Genomic DNA, 25,098 nt, shown 5'->3' with positions numbered 1-25,098 from the left:
CCCGCTAACTCTCCTTTGTCATCTCATCTCTGATCAAGGCACGTCCATGGAATGCGTGGGCTTTCATAACAGGTATGTTTTAAAGGCAACAATAAGGATTGTACTTGGTAACCTTACAAATTCCACATTTAGTCTTAATTCTGTGTGTCTCCCATGTGTTTGCTGTCAGAGAAAAGGCTGAAAGCACTGGACAAAGCAGCATCCCACATCTGTCAGCAGCAGCACTTCTGACTCCTGTGCCCAAGGAGAACACATTATTGAAAGAGAAGTTTCAATATAAAAATGGTATTTTTACCCAAGAAGAGCCACAGAAAAACTTCTTAAGGCACAGTGGTCTGGTTTTGTCCTAGAAAAGTCCCACAGAAACCACTCTGGGAAAGAGCAGAAGCTTCATTTGTGGCCAGGCAGTGGGGAAGAGCCAAATCTGTACATCCCCACCATTTTTTGTCAGGCCATTGCTTTTTAATCCTATCTTAAAAAAAAAAAGGCCACACTACTAAAAGGCACTTCCACAAACTGTATGCAGAACTTTACTAAGTTAACAGAAGTTCTGGCCGTGAGAACGTCTCCGTAGCAATAAAGAAATAAGGGAAATGTTCTGGTCACTTCTCAAACACTACTGAACACCCAATTTTAAGTCCTGTTGTTGATCTTGGTAGCATTTTGCCCTGCCATGTGGACAGAGCACCCTACAGAGATGGAAATCAGATCCTAAAGGCCATTGGAGGCTTGAGAGATACCAACATAACCAACACCAACTTAAGTGGAATATTTTCTTTCACTTTGGGCACTGGACAAATTTACAGATGTGCCACTAAAGGACCTGAAGCAATCCAAAGCTCACATGAGCCCTTACTTGTGGAAACACACATTCCTTTTGCTCATCCCTCCCCTATGATCGTCTTCCCTCTGATCCGTATCCTCCTGCTCCAGTGGGATCACAGAGGAGTAACTGACATTTTGTTTACAATTAAATTCCCGTGATTTAAACTAGCAAAGGAAGAGGAGCTGGCATCTCCCAAGGAAACAGGAGAGCAGGAACAGCTATTTGGGGGACGTGTAGCACTGTGGCCTGAGGGAAGCAGTTGGAGAAGCAGACACACACATAATCCTACCCCTGGCCAGGACAAGGAGAGACACATCTGGGGAGAAGGGGAAGAAAGAAATCCAATTACTTTTGAGCCTTTATACCAAGAAAAAAAAATCCAACTACCAAGAAAAAAAAATCCAACTACTTTTGAGCCTTTATACCAAAAGCTTTACATGCTGGGAGATATTTTTTAACAACTCCCACGTGTGGAGGTTTTTTTTCTGTGCTGAACAGAAGACACCCAGGCAAGGGTATCTATCTATCAAGAAAGCATCTTCCAGAAGCCACTCCCGTGCTACCATGAATGTTTACACCGGAATTGCCAAGAGCAGAAACATCAGGGGCACACCCAGAGCTGCTCGGACAGTGCCTGCACTGACCAGCCGGGCAGCTGGCCACACCACAGCCCCACAAAATCCTTTAATTGAAATCAGCGTCCACAAACACCTTTAATTGAGAAATCCAGGCCAAATCTACCCCACACTCTGTCCCCCAGCGGCTGCTCCCAGCCAGCTCCTTAAGGAGCTCCCAAGGAACAAGTGTGGCACAAACCGGCATCACCTGCAAACCAGCGGGGTACAGCACTAACCCCAGCACAGCCTCTTCCCCTCAGGACACCCTGCTCCTCCTGCCGCCTGTGAACACCGAACATAGGCCACACAAACCCTCCCGAACCGCGGCTCGCAGCTGAAATTCATCGGTGGCTTTTCCACCTGCAGCAGGATCACAGCCGAAACTCATCGGCGCCTTTCCACCTGCAGCAGGATCACAGCTGAAATTCATCGGTGGCTTTTCCACCTGCAGCAGGATCACAGCCGAAACTCATCGGCGGCTTTTCCACCTGCAGCAGGATCACAGCTGAAATTCATAGGTGGCTTTTCCACCTGCAGCAGGATCACAGCCGAAACCCATCGGCGGCTTTCCACGACCATCAGGGTGGAAGCCGTCACCTCTAAGGCGCCCCTGGACCCGTGCAGCCTTGCCCCAAGCATGGAGTCACCATAAAACGCCACAGCGCGACTTCTCTCAGAGTTCAAACACCCCGAGTTGATGATATTGACAAGAGCGGAGTTTCTGCGAGCTTGTCTCTGAAACTGACCAGGGCTGAGCGTTTCCCCGCAGCTCCACAGCGAGCCCAAGGCGAGCCCCGGGACAGCGGCACACGCGGCTTTCCCCGGGCACCCCAAACTTTCTCCGGCAGCGCCTCACGGAGGGCGCGCACCGGGGCCGCCTCTGAGGCGGGGAGAGCCCGGGGCTGGCTAAGGAGGCTCCCTGCCCACAGCACGGAGAGCTGCTACCCTCGGAGAGCTGCTACAGCTCGCGGCTGTCTCCCGGACACGGCAGCGGAGGGCGAGCAGCGCTCGCAGACCCGTCCGCGGCCGCGGCTCTGCCCGGGCACCCCCCGAGGGTCTGAGGGCCCCGGGGCCGGCTCCCCCCGCGCCCACCGCCCGCTCACCCAGCAGAGCGCGGAGGTGCTTCAGGCGGGTCAGCACGTCCCGCTTGGGGTCCAGCGCCTTCTGCGTGGATTTCCTGACGTCGGCGTGGCTCTTCCTGGAGAACATGCCGGCGGCACGGCGGGCAGGGATGCAGGCGCAGAGCCGGGCGCGCTCCCCGCGCCGCCGCTCCCGCCCCCCGCCCTGCGCGGGGCGCGCCGGGAGCTGCCGCCCGCCCCGCTCCTGACGTCACCGCGGCGTGGCGCTGACGTCACCGGGGCGGTCGCCGGGAGCCCGCGCACCGGGACCCCCGGGAGGAACCACCGGGAATTACCGGGGGCAGCTCCGGGAGGAGCCCCTGGGCACGGCGGGGCCCCGCGCGGCTCCAGGCACCGCCGCGATGCGCAGCGGAGCATCCCGGGAGAGGCGCGGGAATGCCCCGGGCAGGGCAGCTGGAATGGAGCTGGCTCCTAGGTAGGCTCTGGGTTTGCCATGGAACCGCTGAACCACAGGTTTGGGTGGGAAGGAGCTTAAAGCCCTTCCAGCTTCCACTGTCCCAGGGGGCTCCAAGCCCCGTCCAGCCTGACCTTGGACGCTTCCAGGGATTCTAGGGCATCCTGTGGCACCCCATCCTCACAGGGAAAAAATTCTTCCCCATGTCCAGTGCGGATCTCCGCTGGAAAACACTCAGGTTTTGAATAGTCACTTGCACTGTAAGTATATCAATATATGAATATAAATAATGTGTCTTTACATATATTGTGTGTAATGATGTATTATTCATTTCTGCATTCATTTCTTCCCTGTCTTTACACCCAGGGAAGGTAAAAGAGCAGGCTTTTAGTTACACAACAAAAGCACAATCCATCCCAGAGGCAGAAGCCAGCAGGGTTTCAGTTAAAGGCCATCAGATGACCCCAGTAAAATTCCTGGGCTAAAAAGTAAATTCTAGTAAGTTTCAAAGCAGGTTGTGATCCTAAGAAAGAAAACAAGCAAGGGGGTTCAGGGAAATGGCTTGCGTATATGCTTGTTAGTTTTTAACAAAATAATGAAATGATCAATTTACACATCATATAAAAATTGTTTTTACAGCCATGAGTTGGTGTAGAAAATAAAATGTCACAGGAATTACTATTGTTAGAAGCAGAAATCTCACTTCCTCTGAGCCCTCTCAGCGATCATTTCTGCTGCAGAGGCCTGAGGTCACTGAAACAACAGGTCAACAAGCCCTAAACACATCCCCCTGGGGACAGGGCAGTCCCAGCTCCTCCTGTGCATGCAGGAGCAGGGAAAGGCTCTGCTTGGAAGTTGCAGTGGACAAAAAAATGCATAAATAAAGGAGTAGGGGGCTGCAGGCAGTGCTTGCCCTGCTTTAGAGCATGGCACAGCTCTGCCCCTCTGCAGCACAGCTGCGTTGTGGAAAGGCAGAGCAAGGGCTGGCTGTGCCACCAAACCCTGTGGTAAGAAGTGAGGAAGGAATCACTTGTTGGAGTCAGGAAGATGGGTAGTGATGATGCTCAGTGTTGAAAATTAAAAAAAACCTGATTAATCCCTTTTCTTACACAGAAAGGCTGAATGCTTGGAGTCAGAAAATTCCCTGCTGTCACATCGTCCCTTGCCTTGGAGCTGGGCTCAGGCTTACAGTGATTCCTGTTGCACACCCTTCCCATCCCAGGTAATTCATATTGCACAACCTTCCTATCATTGGGAATAATTGCTATTGCACACCCTTCCCATCATTCGTAATTCCTATTGCACACCCTTCCCATCCCAGGTAATTCCTATTGCACACCTTCCCATCCCAGGTAATTCCTATTGCACACCTTTCCCATCATTTGGAATAATTCCTATTGCACACCCTTCCCATCATTGGTAATTCCTATTGCACACCCTTCCCATCCCAGGTAATTCCTGTAGCACACCCTTCCCATCACACCATGACACACCATCTCCTTCTGGAGCAGTTCTCATTCTCCGGCAATTTTCTCAAATTTTGGGTCATGTGGTGTGATTTCAGCATCTTCCTGAGAGAGTGAATTGGGCTGTTCTGGCTCTCCCCTTCCATTGGCACAAATCAATTTCTGCAGCTGGCTGAGGAAGCACATAACTAAACTCTTGGCTTGTTCTTGTTAATTTTTTTTTCCTTCCCTTTTATTTTAATTGATTTACAAAACTAACAGCTTCCAATTTGTCTCTTCTGTCAGTTTCTGGTTGTTCCACGTTTTTTTCATGTTCTGCTTTGTTAAGAAAGGAGCCATTGCAGCTTCAGGGATTGTGGTTCTTCTGATGTCTGATAACTTGTGTGATAAGCAGGGCATTGTTGTGGTGCTTAGCACCAAACTACATAGCTTTAAGCACTCACTGGTTTGAGGTGTGCTGGAAATTCTGCCTGTGAAAAGCTCCAGGGAGCGGAGATGCCATGCCTGGAATCCCAGTGCTCTGGGACAGCCCTTGCTCTCCCTTTGAGTTCAAACATCACCAAACACAACTTTTCAAATTATTCACTTAGGAGCTGACGTAGGACGGCACAAGCCAGAGAATGCCAGTAAACCTGCAGCAGTGACTTCTGCCTGTGCAGGAGAACAGCTTGTGACTTGTGTTTTCTGACAATGCAACATTTGCAATTTCCAGAAAGTCAGATGATGCATTTCCGAAAGCCGGTGCTTAAGGTAGAATAATTTCCTGAAAGAGATTTGGTCATTCAGCTTTCAGGATCTGAGGTAAAATCTATAAAAAGCAGTCACTTGAGGCAACAGAGCAGTGATCATTTGTGGCAGAATTAAATTGTTAAAGGCCCCAGCACCGTGTGGTGTCCTGGGGGAGGTGACAATGCCAGCACAGGCATGGCAGCGCTGGGCAGGGGTTCAGTATTCCTTGGGAAAATCCTCCTCATGCAGAACCCTGCCTACCTGGCTGGGCTCACAGGAGGACAGACCAGCCTCCATCAGTCTGGGGGAGAGTTCTGGGCTGTCACAGCTCAGCCAAAGCTCCCTGAACAAGGGGAAGGGCTGACCTTGCAGAGGCTGCCCTGCAGTGCCCGCCCCACCAGGCTGCTGGCACTGCCCTCGGGGCTGCTCCTGCTGCAGCTTCTATTTCAGGCACTGCCTTGAGCAGTACAGGTGAGGGGCAGCACATTCCCAGTCCAAAATAGAGTGGCCTGAATTATTAATATGAGTTTGCACCGCAGGCCAGCACGCTCTCCCTGGATTACACAGCTCATGCCCTTCCTTCCTCCCCCCCATGCTGGAAGCAGCCTGGTGTGCAGGGTTTGTGGAGTTTGTGGAAATGTGACACCGGCTGCCACCTGAATTTCGCTGGACCTGATGAACAGGCAGGGTTTCTTTTCCCGTGGAGCCTGAAATTTTAATGGCAGAGATTAAATTACGGAACTCCTCCGCTTGCTTGTGTCAATACAACACTTTATACTGAGCCCAGGAGAAAAGGTAGGGGAAAAGCAAACACAGGAGACAACCTACAGGTGAGGTAATGGTTTCCTTAGCATGGAATGCCACTGCTGACTTTCTGTCCTTCGAACCAAATGCTTCAGATTGAGTTTCCAGAGTTGGTTTTGTGTCCTCTTGCATATCCTTGGTCCAACACATCCATTAAGGTGCCTGAGCTGCTTATCCCTGCATTGGAATCAGCTCCCTGGATGCTTCCTGGCTCAGGTGCAGAGCTTTGGTGCTGTGCCAGCGTGCTGCATAATGAAATGAGGCTCTGCCCTCTCTGCCCTGGTATGACTAAGCCTGTGGAAAAGACTTTTCCAGTGGGCTCCGGGTTTGAGGGGTTATTTTCCTAGCAGTGTTCCTGTAGGGCATGCAGGCATGGATCCCTGCTCCTGCAAAGCTCTGTTTCAGGCTCAAACCACACAGAAAGTGCTGAATTTCTGCTAAATGATTTCTTCTAAGTCTGGATCCTGTGATCTGATTTCCATGGATCAACCTCTGCAAAGGTTTGGAGTTTATGGAAGCAAAGGTGTCTCATCCATTTAACCCTCACTGAGGGTCTCCTCCAGCCCTTCTCATTTGGCACCCAAAGGAGTTCTCACTGTCTCTTGGCCTGGGGAGGTTTATTTAGGAAAAACCTGGTGGAAAATTTTCCACCCATTGCAGCATATGAGGCAGTCAGATGTCATTCTTATAGTAAAAATGATAGACAGGAGAAATCCACTGTCAAAAAGCCCTGTCAGATTTCCTTCTGCCAGAATCTCCAACTGTGCAGAGGGGAAAAGGGAAGGATTTATGTCTACTGATGGAAAAAATTCCGAAATAGAAAGAACAGGGATTGCATGTCCCTAAAGGAAACAGTCTGGAGGAAGTGAAAATTTCATGGAGTAAAAATACCAACCCACCAAGGAGTGCTCAGAGTGCCTTTGCCAAAGGTTGAGCTGCACCAAGGAGTTTGTGTGGCACATCGTGCAAGCCCATAACCCACTGCTGCTCCAAGAGAGATCTTTCCATGAGGAAACGCTTCAGCTCAACTTGAGGGCTGTCCTAAGAGATGGCTTATGTGGTAAAAACAGGAAAATCATCCCTGTGCCTCCTTGCTCCTTGTGGTGTGGAGCAGAGATAAAGCGCTGCTTGTCTCGGGCGCATTAAATCCCAGATAAGTGTTGTTTACTTCGCCCCTCTCCAAGAGGAAAGGTCACTTGTGATCTCGCTGGAGCTGCAGCAGCAATTTCCTCCTGGCAGCGTTCACCTCTGGCCGGGTGAGGCAGAGCCCGGTCCCCTCCCTTGGGGACGCTGTTAACCCTGTCCCTGCCAGCCCTGAGCACACGGGCTCAGAGTGTGGGGTCTGAAACAGCTCGGAGGGGTTGATGGGTTGAAACACTTCTGGTCCCAGCAAATGATGCTCAGAGGGGGAAATAAGGGTCACATGTTCCTGCAAGTTACAGGGGAAGGGTCCTGCCACCTGCAGAAAGAGTTTTTGTTGTCCTCGCCCCCCCTCCTCAGCTTTCTTGGGTTTACATTGCTGTGTATTTAACCTGAAGTCTCTTTTTTCTTTGACTGAAAGTTATGTTCATGCTTTCATTTTTCTCTCATCTTGTGTTGGGTCTTTATCACTCAGAGGAAAAATGAATGAGGGAGGAAGCTGCTGACTGGGATCACCCTTAAGCTGGGCTTTGTAAACACCCAGAATGACCACTCTGACCGGGATCACCCTTAAACTGAGCTTTGGTAGCACCCAGAATGACCACTCTGACTGAGATCACCTTTAAGCTGTGCTTTGTTAGCACCCAGAATGACCACTGTGATTGTCTTAGTGCAGTTTATCCTGACAAACCAGGCTGTGTGGTATCCTCAGTTCTCCTTCTGAAGAGAAGATCTCAAATGCTTTTTTGTACATGAGAAGGAGAACAAAAAAAATCCTTCAAAATTAAGCAGTACCACACAAAGCAACCACTGGCCACTGATGTTCCACACATTCTTCCTTCTTTTCTTCCTTTGCAAATGAACGACTGCAGAAAGCAGTGCAGTAATTACAGCCTGCAGAAACAGCTCAGGTTTTCCTCCATGGACAAGCATGACAAAAACTAACAAAAAAATAATTTTTTACTGGCACAGCTGGTGTTCAGATGAAATTATGTGGTTGGCTTTGAAACAGTATTAAAAGAGAAATTTTAATTAACCTGTACCACTGAGTCAGAAGATAATATCTGATGCATCTAACAGGCCTACTGACAAAATATGATAAAATAATTATTTGCAATTAGATATATGCATTACAGACAATGTTGTAATTAAAATGTACTTAATGTCACAGGAGGTCCCTTATTATCAAAATAATTTGTAGGACGACTGTGGAAACAATGTGATGATTATCCATCCCCCTGGCAAAAAACAATCAGAATTTGCCAAGAGCCCAAAACATCTCTGGATTTGGAGCAGACACCAGCACAGTGTAACAGCACAAGTCCTTTCCTGAGTTCTGCTTGTCACCAGGGTGGGTGACATTTGTTGCTGTGCCTGTGTTCCTCAGTGCCCTGCCAGGTGTCCCTGTGCTGCCACACAGCTCCAGGAGTGGATGCAGAGCAGGTTGGATAAGGGAGAGATGCCCCAGGTGCTGCACTGTTCTTCTGTGGGGAAAACTGACGTCTGTGTTCCATTATTTGCTTATCAGCTGCGCTAAAAAGGAGAGATCAAATTTACTGGGTCTGGTTATTTTCCTGCTGTGGCCCTTCCAAAGCGCTTGGGCCACGAAAGGACTCAAACCCAGGGAAAGATTAGATTTATTGATATTGATATTTTGCATTTACATCTCAGGAGGAATGAGAGTGAGCAGGCAGCCTCTGAGAGCCCTCCACCATCAGAGCCACCTCTGCCTGGTCCTTGGAGCTGCCAGGGGACAGTGCCAGTGCCAGCTGCCTGCGCCAGGCCCTGACCTCATCAGGGCTAATGAAAGCCTTGGCAGAGCTCTCCCCCTGATTAACATTTCCCTGTCAGAGCCGCTGCTGCACTGCAGTCGGGGGCTGCTTGGCTGCTTCTCAGGCTTGTTCTCATGGCCACCGTTTGGATTCGTGCCCCCCACACTTGGAAAATGCCTCTGGACATGGATGGAGGCTTTGTCTGAGCACAGAATGAAGAGCAAACCTCATCACAGGGTGCATCTTATCCTAGGGACACATCCTTCTGCACCTTATCCTAAGGATACATCCTTCTGGGAAGGATGGGGGGCAGCCAATAGTGGTCTTAGCGCTTATTTATGGAAATAAATATTTCTTCAAATCTTAAATAGTAAAGAAAATTGCTGCAAAGTGTATTAATGGCTCAAGGAGAAAACACACACTCACCCCTGCCCCAAGTATATCATCAGCTGTGTCTTTATCTTCCTTGCGCTCCTCCACTTCCCCGTTTTCGAGAGAACAAAGGGAATGTGCCGAAGCTGTTTTGGGATTTCAATGAAAAATAATGAGAATTCATTGCTAATTAGGGCTCCAACTGAAAAAAAAAAAACCTGATCTTTGCAGGGACACTGTTAATGAACTTGTAAATTGAAGCTGCAGGCTTGCATCCCTGTTAACATTCCCTGGGTGGATTCTGTGTGTGTGTGTGCAGGAGCAGTGGGTAAAGGTGCCCAGAACTGTCCATGGCACTTTGGAAGTGGCAAGATTTAGTGTAAGGAGTTCTGAAGGCTAAGCTGAAGGCTTAGATGGCAATGCATTCATCTCACAAAGTGTTTGTCTTTGTAAAAAAGAAGAATGGGAATTCATTTTGTATTTTTGATCTGCCTTAATCTAATTAGAAACGCCTTTATTTATTCCTGTTGTGCACTGCTGGGAGTGGTGGACAGCCACAAGTGCTTGGGGTACTCAGGTGTCACTGCAAACAGCCATGGGGTGGGGATCTGCCCCTTTATCCACTCCCAGGGCATTTTAACCAGGATAAATCCACCAGGACTGGGGATTTCCCACAGCTTGGGCTGTGTGCTCCAGCTCCTTTGTTGGGAAAGGAGAGTTAAATAAAATGTATTTTATTTTATTTTATTTTATTTTATTTTATTTTATTTCATTTTATTTTATTTTTTTTATTTTATTTGCCAGCCCTGTTTTCCCCTCTCCCAGGAGAACAGTGCGAAGCCATTGGAGGACAATGAGCAGGAGAGCGTAGGACGCTCTTGAAACCTGATCAGAGGTTGGAGATGGCAAGAAGCAGATAAAATTCATGTTGGTTGTGCACATTTTCCAATGAACTTAGAATGAAACAGGAGCCCACAGAGTGGGTGGTGCCAGCAGGTGCCTCTGGGATCAGCTCAGGTAGGGACACCCGGAGCAGGGAGCTCAGGACTGTGTCTGGTTGGCTTTTGGAATATATCTAAGGATGGAGCCTGCACAGCCTCTGCAGATAACCTGGGCCACCAGAAAAAGGGGGATTTGTATGCTTGAATGGGATTTTCTGTGTTGCAGTTTGTGTGTTTTCCTCTTTGCAGGAGGTTTGAAGAAAAGGTGCAGAGCATTAGGGATGAAGTGCAGCATGAATATGAGGGGCACAGGAGGGAAGTGAAACAGTTCATCCTTGTTCTGGTATTAATTTTTTCTGTTTCATCCAAATGCATGGATTTTATTTCAGAGAGCGTGTCAGGCTGATGAGATCCATAATGGAGCCATTCAGGGCCATCTCTGAACATGCACTTTTCCCACATATAACAATGTACCTGAAATTTTGAAAGATGGAATACTCATTTGCCAATTTAAAAAGAAAATGGAGAGAACAAGAGAGAGAGGGGCTCGTGGAGTTCTGAGTTCTGAGGAAAAGGATGGAAAAACACATGTACATTTAGAATGATGTTGACATTTCTGAAATCAGAGATATGGTGTTTTATCTAAATTACACCAAAGCCCTCCAAGATAATGTGCCGTGTAATAGCTGCAGTTCTAGGCACTATTTCATTTTCAATTTTCTGTGCAAAAAGCATGATTCTTATCCACAGTTCCAGTTCACTGTTTGACAAATTATTCTCATGCACTGCCCAGCTGCTAGGGGAAGCTGTGTTTGAGCCGAAGAGGCTGCAGCTCCCCACTGTTCTACCCTGGCTTTGCCAGCATTCCTGGTCACCTGGAGAGGAGGTAAAACGCAGGGCTGGGCTTGGTGTGCTCTGGAGGGCCCTAAGGCACAAAGGAGCAGTAGAAAAGCCTGGGGTGCTGGAGCAGGTCCTCAGGAGCCTGTGGAGGAGCTGCTTTGGTGTAAAAATCAGGTAAGACCTGGTAAAAGCAGGTCCTGCTATGTGCCTGTGTACCCCAGTGTTGCTGGCTGTGAGTGCTTGTGCATGGCCTGTGCTGGGCTCCCATTACAGAGGGGTTTCCTGCTTCTTGGCAGCTGGAAAGGTTTAAATCCCTTTGGCATCACTGGTGATGCCACCAGCAAGGCCTGGTCTTTTCCTGGGAGTGACCCACCGTGAGCTGGGCAGAGCAGGATACAGGTGGAGCTGATGGGTATCTGCAGGGTGAGGGAGATCCCTGCAGGACTGCTGTGACTCAGGGGTCCTGTGCTGGGGTCTGAGAGGTAAAATACCCCCCTGCCTTCAGGGGCTCCCTCCTTTCTTGTGGGTATCCACAAAAACCAGGATGTGCTGCAGCAGGACACCCTGGGAGGAGAAATGTGATGGTCTGACCCTCTCCAAGTCCCTTGGCCCAAAGCTCTTGCTTCCAGCCCAAAGCTCTTGTTTCCAGACCAAACCTCTTGTTTCCAGCGCTACTTGGCCAATATTCTAGAAAAGTCTAGCAGTGTGGGAAAGTTATTTCCCTTCTGCAGGTGTGCCAGTGGTGCTGAGTGAGGGAACCTGGAGCCCGAGTCAAGAATTCTGTTTGGTTCCCACACAGAGAGCAAGGTGCCCTGATGGAGCTGGCAAGGGACTGCAGGTAAGTTTGGTGGCAGATGCTTATCTGAAAGGAGGGATTTCCACTCCCATCCCTGGCTGTGATGGGATGGAGGTCCTGCTCCCTCTGCAGGGAGCTCCAGCTGCATGGGTTTGTCCTCAGAGTAGGGGCAGGAAAACTCCTTTCTCCTGAGAAGTCTCCTGTGAGATACCAATGGATGAAATATGAAAAGATGTTATGTTTGGCACACATGCTGACAAGTGAGTGATCCTCAGCAAGCTGTGGGTGCAGCCCCAGGGATGGAGGTAGAAACTGGGATCTGTGGAGTGGGAGCAGGAGGCTGCAGAGTTCCTTGTTATTAGCAGGGAAAAGAGGGTTTTCATGACAACCAGAAAGCATCAAAATATAAATTAAACTCTGCTAGGAAATGAAATTCAGGGGACAGAAATAGTTTCCTTGGCAGGCCAAGAATAATCCTGGCAGCACTCAGACTGGTTGCTAAGTGAGGGGGCAGAGCAGGGGAAGGGTAACAGTGGCTGTGATTATGTTGCTGCCTTAACAAATATATGCATTAAAGGTAGCAAGAGCCTGCTTTTAAACCATGCAGGATTTCTGTGTTTGGAAACAGAGTAAGAGAACTAAGGGTCAGAAGAGCCTTGGTATGTATCTCAAAGTGGTCAAAATAAATGTGTCTGTTTCAACTGGTCACTGGGAATGAATGTGTATAAATATCTAAAATTGTGCTGGGGCTCCTGAACAAGGTTTAACTGAGTGCCTGTGCCTTGGCAATGGCAGCACAGCACCAGGAAGGGAAACTGCTGTGAGGAGCAGCTCATTGCAGACACGTGCAAGGGAAATGGCTTTCATTAATTCCTGCCTTTACATCAAGCCCTGATCCAGGTTCCCCTGGGATGGAGGCAGAGCTTCCCCTGGACTGCAGCAGGTGTGGGATTGAGTCCTGCAAAGAGCCCACTGGAGGGGCCAAAATAAGTTGGAAACTGCAGAATTTTGGCACTAGGTGTAAATGGTTTATGGTATTTATTTGTCTTTGTCATGTTAAGAGCCAGGGCTGGAAAAGCATGGCACGTGTGTCAGGTAGTTCAGAAAATGCAGTGGCCACAGCTCATGCCAGCCTGCCCCAAGTCTGGTTTTGTGCATTTTGGCCTGGTGCAAGAGCCACGTCACTGTCCACAGCCAGGGCATAGCAGAGATGCTTCTGCAGTGGAAGTTGCTGACTAAATGGAGGGAGCTGCTATTTTGGGGCAGATATTCCTTTCAGTGAGCATGACAGGGCAGAGATCCCTAGGAAAGGATGTTAAAGGTGTAGGTCCTTCTGAGCTTGCTTGGCTCACAGGCTTGGGTGCAAACTTGGAGTAAAAATACAACTGATTTACTTGGGGAAGCTTCTCTGTCCCAGTGTGTGTTCTGATCTCTCTTTCATACACACACCCCTAATTTTAGGGGTAGGTTGTGCTCAAACATTTGCAGAAGTAAAAAAGGCAGGAGGAGAATCTCTGGGCAAGAATGAGATTTGAGTTTGTCAGGTCCTACCCCTGCACATGGTCTGAGGTCTCATTGTGAACATTTTGGCTTGAGGGATGTTGTGAACATTTTGACTTTGATGTGCAGCAAAGAGCTTTGTGTTTAGGGCAGCCAGCTCACAGCTGGACAGGGGTATGTTCATATTCAGATTTATCTCTTAAAGGAACCAACTGGGGCAAAGCCAAGCTCATGTGTGTCACAGAGCTCTGGAGAACTCTTCTCTGGAGGGTTTGTACCAGTCTCAGGATCAGTGATGGATTTGTTGCCATCCTCAGGAAAAGGAGAGGCATAATGAGATGGCAAAATGATTAACCCACATAGAGAACTTGCAAAATTAGATCTCTCCTGGGTCATTAGGCCGGGCACTTGTGCAGCCAGAAAAGCTACAAAAATCGCTGTGTAAAAGATGATGCTCTTTAACTACCTGCTATAGCTGGTACTGCTGTAGTACACTGTAATTTGATTTACTATTGATTTTCTGTCCTGCAGTTGTTGGCAGCAACCATAGAGACCCCTTGGTTTAATGCTTATTTGCATGTTTAATTACTCTATAATAGTGCAATAATTACCATGTAGCTACAGAGGAATTACATGCTTGTCTGTACTCTGTAAACCAGTGTCAACCTCCTCTGCAAACAAATAATTATGCAGCTAACATACCTGTTTAACTTCCCCAGGAATTAGCAGAGGAACGGGAGAAATGCAGACGATGCAGTTACTGAGGGGGGGTTAATTAATTATTTATCATTTTTCTCTGTGAAATTCTTTACTTGCCTGATTCTATCTCCTACCATGATGTCAGACAATACAAACTGGAACTGGGGAAAATACTGGTGTGGAATTAAAGTTCTCAAGGCTGAGCTCTATAACCATAAACAGTAATATTCCAGAGCCTGGTCATTCTGCATCTGCGGGTTGTGGTGGAACAAATGGAAGTATTTCCAAACAACTTCTGACTCCTGCAGGCTCTTCTGGAAGTCGGAGGAAAGCCACGAGGTGGCAATGTGCACCAGGAAATAAAACTGGCACTTCTCAGGGATCAGTCACTCAGCCCTGAAATGCGGCTGGATGGACACTTGGCCTCCCACAGGAGCTGCGGCAGGATTCTGAGCACCTTTTCCCTGTAAAAAATGCACATTTGTTTTCCCAGGACTCATAAAAAAAGCTGTAGGCTGAACATCTCCTCCTCCTGCATTGTTTCTACTCAGTAAGTTTGTGTTTGCTTTAGGCTCGGATGCTCCCTGTGGATTGTTTGGAAAACATCTCGCCTCGTGTTTCCCCTTTCCTCCCTGGGGATCTGTTTTGGTTTCAGTGCATCCAGCACTGCTGGTGCTCATGGCAGGAGCTCTCCAGCTTCTGACCCAGCCACTCATCTCCTCCACTTTCCCTGGCCTGTGGTGGGGAATGTTTGCAGAGCGTGGTGGAGGAAGGAGTGCATTTCTGGGGTACAGCAGGGCCCACCAGTGTGCTGTCCAAGCAATAGTGTACTGGTGATGGGGACAAACTGGTTTTATCCAGTGTAAATCAAGTGGCAGATCCAGTGTAAATCAAGATCTTGATGATCCCCAGGGATGCTGGGAAACAGCATCCTGCAAGATCTCCAAAAGGGTGCCGAGTTTATTTCCTGTTGTGTGCTTTGGACATGGCAAAATGGGCTAAATTAAAGGGAATTCTGGGTTCTCCCAGGATTGGCGTGTCCCCAGCTGTGCCTGCTGCAACACCCAGTACAGGGAAGGGATCTGTGAGGTGCTGGGACCCTGGGGGGTGACAGGGACAGTCAGAGCATCTGTCCTGTCGCCACTGTCCTGGCACACGGTCTGCTGGCCACCGGCCACAGCACAAAGCTGCTGCTCTCAGGTCCTCCAAAGCCCACCTACCTCATAATCAGTCTCATTTCTCTGAGGGAAGGAGGATACTTGGCTCCCTGCTTTTCTTTATGAAGTCAACTCATTTATTTGCTCTTCAGAAGGGCTCTTTACAGCCCCTTCAGGACCGCTGGTGTGTGGCTGTGGGGTGGGCGGCTGCTCTGGGGCTGCATGCTGTGCCAGGGCAGCTCTCCAGCAGCAGGGATGGATGTCTGCAGTGCAGCACTGCAAATCCCCATCCAGAGGAGACAACAGCAAAATTGGGAGTGACTATTACCCCATGTTCTCCTTGCAGCCCAGCCTGAGCCATTCAGACACACTGCTGCAGTGCAAGGGCGGTGTTAATCTTCCAGCAGAACAAACGCTGTGAGTTATTGCCTGGGCACTGTTGATTCCCCCCTGAACATCTCCCAAATCTGCCCAGGAGAAGCTCTCTGGCCGTTCTGCCTGTGGGCACCAGATGGCATCATGGTGGAGCGCTGGGAGCTGGCAGCCAGCACAGGCAGGAGGAAGCTCAGCTTTGAGTTTTTCTGGGCATGGTTCCAGGCAATAATATCTTTTCCTACCAGTTGTGAAGGATCTGAACTTTGCTTCACACCAGAAGCTTAAAAAAAGCAACTGTTTAAAAACTTGAATCCCTTCCCCAGCTTGCGGGGTGCTTGAGGCATCCGAGGCCTTGCAGGCCGCGTCCCCTCACGCACCATGTCCCCACAGCCAGCCCGAGAGCACAGCAGTGCCCTGGAGCTGCAGGGCTTGCTGTGGGGCTGTGGCTTTCCCAGATGGGCTCAGAGTGGGGGTCAGTGCCTGTGTCACTGTCACTGGCAGCACAGGGCTCTCAGGACATCCCAGCACAGCTTGGCCAGGAGGAGAGCAGGGCTGAGCACAGTCTGTACAGAGTTTGGGCTGTGCTGCACGGCCTCGCTGGCACATCTCCCACACCCAGCTCTGCCACTTTCTACCCCTCTGGCCACTGTCTTGTGTTTTTGAAATTTTTTTCGTTTTGCTGTTTGAACGGTTTTTTGTGTAGTTAAGTGGCTTTCAAATGCAAGGTGGTGTGTCCCAAAAAGTATTGAGGGACACACCACCTTGTGAGGATTTTTTTTTTCCTGTGGAACAAGTCATCCCTTTAATTTTGGCTCTCTAGAGTGCAAAGCCAGGATTTTCCCTGTGTGGCTCCTCAGAGGGATGAGCAGAAGCTGCACGCTGCCAGTGCATCCCCAAGCTTCCAGCCCCTTGATTTGAAACAATTGGTTTTTTCTGTGGGTTGATAAGAGCTCTGTTCAGCACAGGGACGAACAGCAAGGCTGATGTTCTCTCCCACCAGCTTTGTCCCACGACAGGAAAGCGAGCTTCACCAGGCCAGATGATTCCCAAAGGAATCACAGGGCTGAGTGGGGAAGCCAGAGGCGCTTCCCTGAAGAATAGAGCCCTCAGTGTCTGCACCCCAACACTGCTGCTGTTCTGTCCATCTGTCTGTAGCTCTTTGTTTTGTCAACATCTGTAGCTGTGAGTAAATAGCGGCAGGGCAGAGCGCAGCTTGTGCGGCTGCAGTGCCGGCTGGGCCGATGTCTGTCCCTGTGCCACCTCTGTCCCGAGCAGGACACGCAGGGGACAGGGCTCCCAAACTCTCAGCCAGCATGGATGGTGGTGCTCTGTGCCCCCCTGACTGATCCACAGCAGCCTCTGGGGAGAGGTGTTGGAATTCAGGACATCCCCCTGCCAGGGGACTCAGAGACCTTGGCACAGAGCCCAAGACACCTGTGACTTTGATTATGACCCATGGAAAAAATTACCAACCTTATATGAGGATCTGCAAGCCACGAAAGTCTAAGTAGAATAATAGTTCGTTTGTCACCAGGTGAAAAATAGATTTTTTGGGGTTTTTGGAATGGGGGTTCAGGAGTTAAGATGGAGGAATCTGGGCGTGTCCAGCCTTTTTTCTTCTTCTTGGCCTCCATCTTCTGCTGTGATGTTGGCACTTTTGGATTGGTTTAAGGTAGAAGCTCACTATCTAACATAGGTGATAGGTATTGGGAAGTTATTGTAAGTAAAGTACATGTAGTTTTTAGTATAAAAAGATAACACTGCCCCAAGGCAGTCAGTGTGCCTCTGTCTGACCTGCTGAGCAGACCTCGGCAGCCCAGAGAAAGAATTTTATAGACAAGAAACAATAAACAACCTTGAGACTGAAAACTGAAGAGTTCTGACTCCTTCTTCAACTGCCGGGCTGGAAAAAGAGACTTTCTAAGGCATCTTGGGATCATTCTGAGCAGCAAAAGTCCCGAGAGAGAGTCTGGTTCACTGGGGCTGAGCCCCTGAGCCTGCAAGCACAGCAAGACCCAGGTGCTCATCTGGTCAATCTGTGGAAAACATTCCTGTTTTCTCTTGTCAGCCCCCACCAGAAATCTTTTAGGCTGTGCTGTTTTATAAAAAAAATTAAGTACTTATAAGTATAGAAGCATTCTGAACTATTAGGAGAGCTCATTTTATCAGGGGCAGCTTTAAAATCCAGCTCTCCCTGCCCAGTGGCACCGCCTGCTCTCTTGCAGCTCCAGGCAGAGTGGCGGCAGGGATGGACTTGGAGCAGAGGGTCTCAGTGGTTTGTGAGGAACCAGAGGGGCTGGGCTGGGAGGGGATGCTGCTGTCAGGGGCTCTTACAGCCCCCAGGGATGCAGAACAGGAGATTGACAGCCAGGGGCTCTGTGGCTCAGCAGCTCCCAGGGACCAGCTAAATGTCACCGGCCGTAGGAGGGACACAGTCTGGGCAGCCACCTTCCTTCCCCGGGAGCAGCCTGGCAGTGCTGGAATCACCCCGTGACATTTCCCTGCTCTGGGACCTGCTAATGAGCAGGTGATGTCTGTGTCAGTGAAACCTCAGGGCTGTTTCCAAAGGAAAAATAAGGTCACAGCTGCTTGCCAAGGAAGTATTGTTGTGAGCTGTTAGTTAGGCTGCAAGAGTAACTTTGGAAGTTGTGCTTCATCTTTCTTCTCCACTGGCTGCTGTTGTATCTGAAATCAAAATGCTGTTTTCCCTGGAGCTGTGTAAGGCAGCCCTGGGCTCTTGCGTGCAGGGGGTGTTTTCTCTGGGTCCTGCAGTGTCTGAGCTGTTTGGTTTTCCAGGCTCAGTGTCCCTCCTGTGAGAGTTCCCTTTCCAGGTGGGTTTGTGTCTTTGCAACATCCTAGGGCTGTGCAGGAGAGGGGTGGGAGCCTGCTGACCCCTTAGTGCTGAGGAACACCTTGGGAAAAGGGCATGTAGGATCCTGGGCACCTGCCTAGGGTGATTAAATGTCCAGGCTGAGGGCTGAGGCTTGGCTGAAACATGCTCAGATCAAGTTTTGCCTAAGTCTGTGATCAAATGTGCCCAGGAGCTGCCTTTGAGCAGAGCCACAGTGCCAGTGGCTGGGAGGCTGCTCAGGGAGCAGCTTGTGCCAGACACCACAGGGAATGCAGGCTGGATCAGCTGTGCCTCCATGGATCCTGTGCCACCTGTCCTGCCTGGCCAGGTGAGGAGCCTCAGGGTCCCTGTGTGCTGCTGTGGTGCACAGCTGGAGGAGTGGGCTTGGGTAAACACGCTCATGTTGGGCTGTTTGCACAGCACTGTTATTTTGGATGGCTAATTAGTGTTTTCTCTGTTTTGCTGGTTCTGCATTGATCTGGTACACGGTGCTAAAGACTGCGCACGTGGGATAGGGTGTCCTTCACTTTGTCAGGAGCCTTCACCTGTCTTCGTTCTGTCGCGTTCGGAAATGCTGCGCCAGGCCCACCAACCATCTCTTGGTTGCAGCTGATATTTTTTCCTCCTTTGTAGGCTTGGCAGTAGATTTTGCTTCCATTGAGCATAAGGGGAAGACTTAAAAGCACAGAGGACTGTAAGGAATCTCATTTCACTGGAAGGTTGGGTTCCTAATTGCCCTTTGTGCCATTAAAAAAAAATCTCCCCATATGCGTTTTGTTTTGTTTGCGGGCTTTTCCCTCCCCACGCGGGCAAAAAATCGATTGATCAATGTTTGTTACAAAGTTATGAACAAACGTCTCGGGGCTCTTTGCTGCATTGATGTCAGGCTCAGTGTGTTCTCCTCGCTAACAAAATTAGTTGCAAAGTCAGCAGGAGGTTGGGAGAACAGAGCGTGGGGTTTGTTTGCATAGCACACAGTCTGGCTGCCGCTTAAATAACAAACCCTGCCTCGTCGCGCGCACATCTGACCAGGGGCTGGCTTTTGGTTTTGTTTTAGGAATTGTTGTTTGAATAAAAGGTCATTTACTGCCTCACTGGGGGGAAAACAAGAGCGTAAATGTACAGTGGTGTGCTGCACACTGCGGGTTTTCAGCGGGGCCACAAAGGAGACGGTGTGCGGGAGCTGTAAACAGGGCACACCATGGGTGTGGGGCTGGGCATGGTGTGACCTGGCAGGGGGACACCTCCACGGGGGCCAGGGACACAGAGAGGGGCTCTGGGAGGTGTCACATCTCCATGGATCCAGGGATAGAGAGAGGGGGTATGTGGGGTGCTCACAGCTTCACCCGTGGTCACAGAGATGAGGTGAGAGGGGTCACACCATCACCCATTGCCATAGAGATGGATTGTGGGGTGTTCATACCTTCACCCATGGTCATGGATATGGGTATGAAGGGTGCTCACAGCTTCACTCATTGTCACTTTCAATGTTTGCATGTTGTTCCTAACGTATGGAAACAAACATCTCAATGTTTACCTGTTACTTCTAGTGTGTGGAAACAAACGTGTGCAGGGAAGCTGTCACAAAATGCCCTTATCACTTCCTCCCACCTCTTTCTCCAGCGCTTCTCGTGGTTCTGCTGGAACAGCAGGAACCCAAAATGTGCCAAATGAAGAGATATAATTTTAATTTATGGGAGTTCTTAAAAGGCTCCTTTAGGTTCAGATTAAACCCTACTGCAGGTTCAAGGGAAAGTTTAAGAAAATCAATTTTCCCAGGCTAAAAAGAGCAAACCCACTGTAGTGTATATAGTGCCCTTTGTTACTGGAATCAATAGCTCTGTTCCCAGGGCTGAATAATCACTTTTTTATATAACATTAGTACACACACAGACTTATCTCCTCCAGACTTTGTTGTTGAACTGGCAGTAAAATATTTTTGACATTTAACGGTTTCTTGCTCTTATCCTTGTTTAATTTTTCCCTATATCCGAGCCTTGCTCTGAGCTTGAAATGGGGCGATTATTCCCTGCTGTGGCACTGGCGTGGAGTATAGAAATGTTTCAAATTAACATTTTCCCAAGAAATCATAAGAAGTGTCAAGCATGATAGTAGCTGAATGCAGCATCGTTTGGGTCTGGTTTTGGCCAGGAGTGTTTTCAGGCTGCCTGTTCCAGAGTGCTGGGGTGAGAGCACGTGTGGACAGGAGCTGTGTTTGGAAGCAAATGATGTGAGGAGGAGCTGATTGCCCCTGTCCTGCCCTGCACCAAGGGGGTGTTTATTCCACGGGCTGCAGGTGCTGTGAGGAGCTTTGTCCCCCTCGCCCTCAGCAGGATTTTCCTCCCATCCAGGGGTGGGAGCATTCCCAGAGCAGAGTTATGGACCCACAGCAGGGCAGGTGTGCAGGTACCTGGGTGCAGGGCTGGGACAGGAGGCTTTTCATGCCCTTAATCTTAGTTAGAATATTGCAAATTGCCTTGCGAGGACACGAGCCCTCCGCCAGCCTAGGAAAGGCTGACGGGAACAAAGGGCTTTGCTGGTTTGTTTCAGTAATTCAGGCTGATTTCCTCTCTGTGTTTTAAGCATCACCTTTCCCACTTACAGCCAGCAAGGCCATGATTAGGAGGGCGTTGTGCGCCGGTGGCGCTGGCTGTCGCACATAATGGTTTGACATTTCGGATCACCCGCAGCTAATCAGCCGGACGTGGCAGCACATCCCAGCTGGCCATTAGGGACGTGTGGCTGCCAGTCCCCGTGCTGCCAGGGCAGGGGCAGGACCAGGAGGGTTTCCACAGGGCTGGGGAGCATCCAGCTTCCAGGGCTTGAGCCCCATGCCCTGCTCTGGGCACCCCGGCTTCCCTGCCAGCAAGGGGCTTGATCCGTCTGCTGGAGGACTGGAGATCTTCCACCCAAAATAATGGGAACCAGTGCTTTCCACAGCTTCCTGATGTTTAAAGGTGTTCAAAGAAGCCACATGCCATTGCTAGTTTCTGGAGACTTCCAGTGTCCAGGCCTGGCAGCCCAAAAAAAAGAATAAAAAGGAAGAAATAACTGTCTTGCTTCTCAGGCTTCTTGCCTGGCAGAGTTGCTTGGAGTATTTCTTAAATATCATTTGAGCTTGTCCACTGCTGAGGAAACAGGATTTTTGCTGAGGTGCTGGCCAGGCTTGGGAAGAGCTGGGCATCCTTTGGGAGCTGCAGGAGCAGCGGGATCTGGCACTTGCCTCTCCAGGCTCTGATTTTGTGACAGAGACCTTGTTCTGCAGATTGCAGGGCTTTGCCTTCCAGGGGCTTTGCTGCTGCAGAGCATGCCCAAAACATGCTGAACTGCCAGAGAGAGATGCAGGTGAGGTCTCTGCTAATCTCCACTTAAACCTTCAAATGATTGAAGAATCCAGTGTTAGCAATGGCATGAAGAAGTCAATGTTGAGTGTGGTTCCTCCAGTGCCCACTTAAAGATAATGTGTTTTCATGGACACAGTTCAGCATATAAAAGACAAGTTTCTACCTGGTTACAGCACCTTGGAGTAAATGATGAGTGCTAGGACTCCTTTTTTGCTTTATTTTTTTTTCCCTCTTCAGAAACAGTGAAATCAAAGTCATTTACTGTGGCTGCTGCTCCTGTCAGTAAACATTTGCTCAGCGCCCAGCTGAGGCTTTGGGGAGAAGGTGCCAGGTTTTCGCAGAGCTGGCTGGTGTCTGGGACAGGCTGTGACCCCAGGCACTGCCTGTAGGTGACACTGGGGCTGGGGCTGGCTCACCCACAGCACAGGTATCCTGTAATTCCATTTTCCTGCTCTGCACAGGGAGGTGATGCTGTGCTACCTGGGTGATGTCTTCCAAATAGATCAAAATGCTCCAGAGGCCTTTGGGGCTTGAGCTGGGAGAAGGAAACTATGGGTGGGTGCTGAGGAGATGAGGAATGAAGATCTCTGGCTTAATTGGTGGGAAATCCCCTCCAGAGTGCCCTGATGTGTCCTATTCCATCCCCAGAAGGATGCCTGGGACTGCTTTTGGCCATTCCTTGTTCCTCAGAGGAGTTCTCCCTCGTGTGTGCCATAGGGAAATCACTCGTTGGCTGAAATCCCAGCATGTCCCCAGGGCTTTGTGCTGCTCCCATGGTGCTGCAGCCCCTCCAGCTCATGGAAACTCTTCTTCCCCTGCACTGCCCTTCCATAACTGCTCAGCTTCTGGGGAGAGAACACGGAGAAAGCAGCGACGACACATCTTTGTTTTCTGGGGTTTCTCCTCATCGGCTTAATTGCAATAACATTTATATCACATAATATAGTGCAGCAGGGTTGTAATTTTCCTATCATCCAAATTGCAGGCTGAAAATGCTGTTAGGAAAGGAGCGTAGAGACTGAATTGCTGCTTTCAAAATGACTCCTGTTAACTGACAATGTGACCGGCAAATGGCTCCCAAAGGCGGCGTGGCTGGGAGCAGCCCGTGCAGCTCCAGCCTGGCGTGGCTGGGCACACACTGAATAAAACACTGGGGCCTGGGAGCAGCTGTGTCTCTGCAAACACTCCTGCTCCTCTCAGGGACATGCCAGACCTGTGCCTGCTCCCTGCTGAAGGAAATTCTGTTCAAACGGCACTTGTGGAATTCAATTCTCGCGTTCGTGAATGCTTCCTGTGTCCCTGTGAGCCCCATTGGCTTCCCCTGGCTTTCCTGGGGCTGGGATTTCAGTGGTGTGTTCATGTGGGATGAGAGGGGCTGCCTCCCAGCAGGTGCACAGCCAGCAGGATGAGTTAGAGACTCGTTTGTGTAATTTAGGTCCTTGATGAAATGCCAGTGGTTCAGCTGTGACCTCTGAAATCCCTGTCTGCCTTGGGAAGCAATGAGACACGGGCTGCAAACTGCTGGGCCAGGTGGTGACATTTTCTTCTACCTATACCTCTGACTCCAGACAGGCTTTGGAAGTCCAAATGCCAGCAGCAGTGCAAAAAAGGGTTTCACCCAAATTAATCCTCTCTGGTACTGGGCTTTCAGAAAAGCTTGTGGAAAAGCATTTTTGTGGGTTTTGAGTCAATAGCTTCTGGCTAGGGTTGGCATGTTTATTTTTTTTAACATTTTGGCTGCTAATAGAGGGTTTTGCTTGATTTCCCAGTGAATAGTCCCACCATGTGTGCGTTAGCGTGTGTCATAATCTCTGTCTTGCTTCCAGGTTTAGTTTTAGCTGTAAGGAAAATAAAATCTGGTATTTGAGTCTGTTTTGAATTGTTGTATCCTGTTCCACACCACCATCAGGGTTTCTTTTTTCTCCTAAAGATCCCAAGCAGGGTTAGTGTAGCACAAACCACGCGGTGGCACTTGCTTGTGCTCCAACTGGTTCACAAGTTAGTTCTGCTAATGTTACTTACAGTAGGTATTAAGCTCCTTTTTCCAGGCAAAGTAACTTTCCTTTCCTTCCCTTCCCTTTTTTCCTTTTCCATTTCCCCTTTCCTTTCCTTTCCTTTCCTTTCCTTTCCTTTCCTTTCCTTTCCTTTCCTTTCCTTTCCTTTCCTTTCCTTTCCTTTCCTTTCCTTTCCTTTCCTTTCCTTTCCTTTCCTTTCCTTTCCTTTCCTTTCCTTTCCTTTCCTTTCCTTTCCTTTCCTTTCCTTTCCTTTCCTTTCCTTTCCTTTCCTTTCCTTTCCTTCCCTTCCCTTCCCTTCCCTTCCCTTCCCTTCCCTTCCCTTCCCTTCCCTTCCCTTCCCTTCCCTTCCCTTCCCTTCCCTTCCCTTCCCTTCCCTTCCCTTCCCTTCCCTTCCCTTCCCTTCCCTTCCCTTCCCTTCCTTCCTTCCTTCTTTTTTTCATTCTTTCTCCTCCCTGGAAGAACTTTTTTTTTTCCTGCACGTCATCAGAGCCAAGGCCTTAAAGTTTTGAAACCCAAGTGAAGAAAGCAATTTCATGCTTCACGCCACTGCTAATTTGTCCTGTTGTAATCTGCAGCCAGCAAGCCCCTTCCGCTGAAGTTGGGGGGGGGATAATGAAGGGTTTAACTTTTCGGTTCTGTCAAATTAGTTTGGGGGGGGAAGGAGGGGATGGGAGGGCCCGACAAGGAGGCCACTTCCCTTTGGGGCTGCAGAGATTGTGTGTGCGGACAAATAAGTGAGCATTACAGGTGATTCCGTCCCCGCGCCGAGCAGAGAGCTCCCATTTATCGCCATCAAATGCATTAAGCTGCGAGTCAAAGCCCTCCGCTTTCTGCTCGCAGCGAGTCTGGACCAGAAGGCAATCAAGCCATAAGGGTCATTTTCTGCATGAGCTAACCTTTTCCTCTCGTAGGGTTTGAAGCCTTTGTTGACAATGAGATGCTCAGTGGGAACATTAAATTAACACTTCATATTCGTGGCTGTAAATTTACTGGCAAGCTGAGGAAAAGTCAGGGAAAACAAACACTCCATCATTTCTGCTTCATTTAGCTGCTGAATGGGGACACTCTCACCTGCAGAGAAAAGAGGTCAGGGCAAACAGGGATAATTTTAATCTGACTCTCAGCCTAGTCTTTAGTGGCGGTGGATTGTGTTGCGTTCTGCGCTGAAAGTAAAGGTGAGAGCGAGGTGAGAGCAAGAAAATGGATAAGTACTATGTGAAATGCTTCAGAGACCTTGCCATGGGCAGCCAGGGAGGGATGGCAGGCTGGTTACTACGGAAACTAGCGGGCTAAATATTATTAATTTTGCAAACTACAGAAC

At 49.5% G+C, this 25,098-nt stretch overlaps 1 protein-coding gene and 1 long non-coding RNA gene across 6 annotated transcripts in view; one reads left to right on the top strand and one right to left on the bottom strand.

Annotated features, from left to right (window-relative positions):
* Positions 1-2,771, bottom strand: part of RALGAPA2 (Ral GTPase activating protein catalytic subunit alpha 2) — a 95,490-nt gene extending 92,719 nt beyond the window's left edge. For 3 of the 5 annotated variants that reach the window (XM_026793261.2, XM_026793263.2, XM_026793266.2), the window contains exon 1: positions 2,547-2,771. In XM_026793261.2, the coding sequence (XP_026649062.2) occupies positions 2,547-2,652 (106 nt within the window). In that variant the 5' untranslated portion in view covers positions 2,653-2,771. The remainder of the gene's footprint in view (positions 1-2,546) is intronic. The other 2 variants (XM_026793262.2, XM_026793264.2) reach the window with 1 other exon arrangement.
* On the top strand, positions 2,747-17,830 carry LOC113459249 (uncharacterized). Its single transcript, XR_012579404.1, has 3 exons — positions 2,747-3,236; positions 4,090-4,198; positions 8,787-17,830. It is a non-coding gene; the product is annotated as an uncharacterized LOC113459249 (long non-coding RNA).
* Positions 17,831-25,098: the final 7,268 nt, after the last annotated feature.

Source organism: Zonotrichia albicollis, chromosome 3 (genome assembly GCF_047830755.1).
Source record: "Zonotrichia albicollis isolate bZonAlb1 chromosome 3, bZonAlb1.hap1, whole genome shotgun sequence".
Lineage (NCBI taxonomy): Eukaryota > Metazoa > Chordata > Aves > Passeriformes > Passerellidae > Zonotrichia > Zonotrichia albicollis.
Note: the sequence above shows the minus strand (reverse complement) of the source record. Positions and strands in the feature narration are given on the sequence as shown.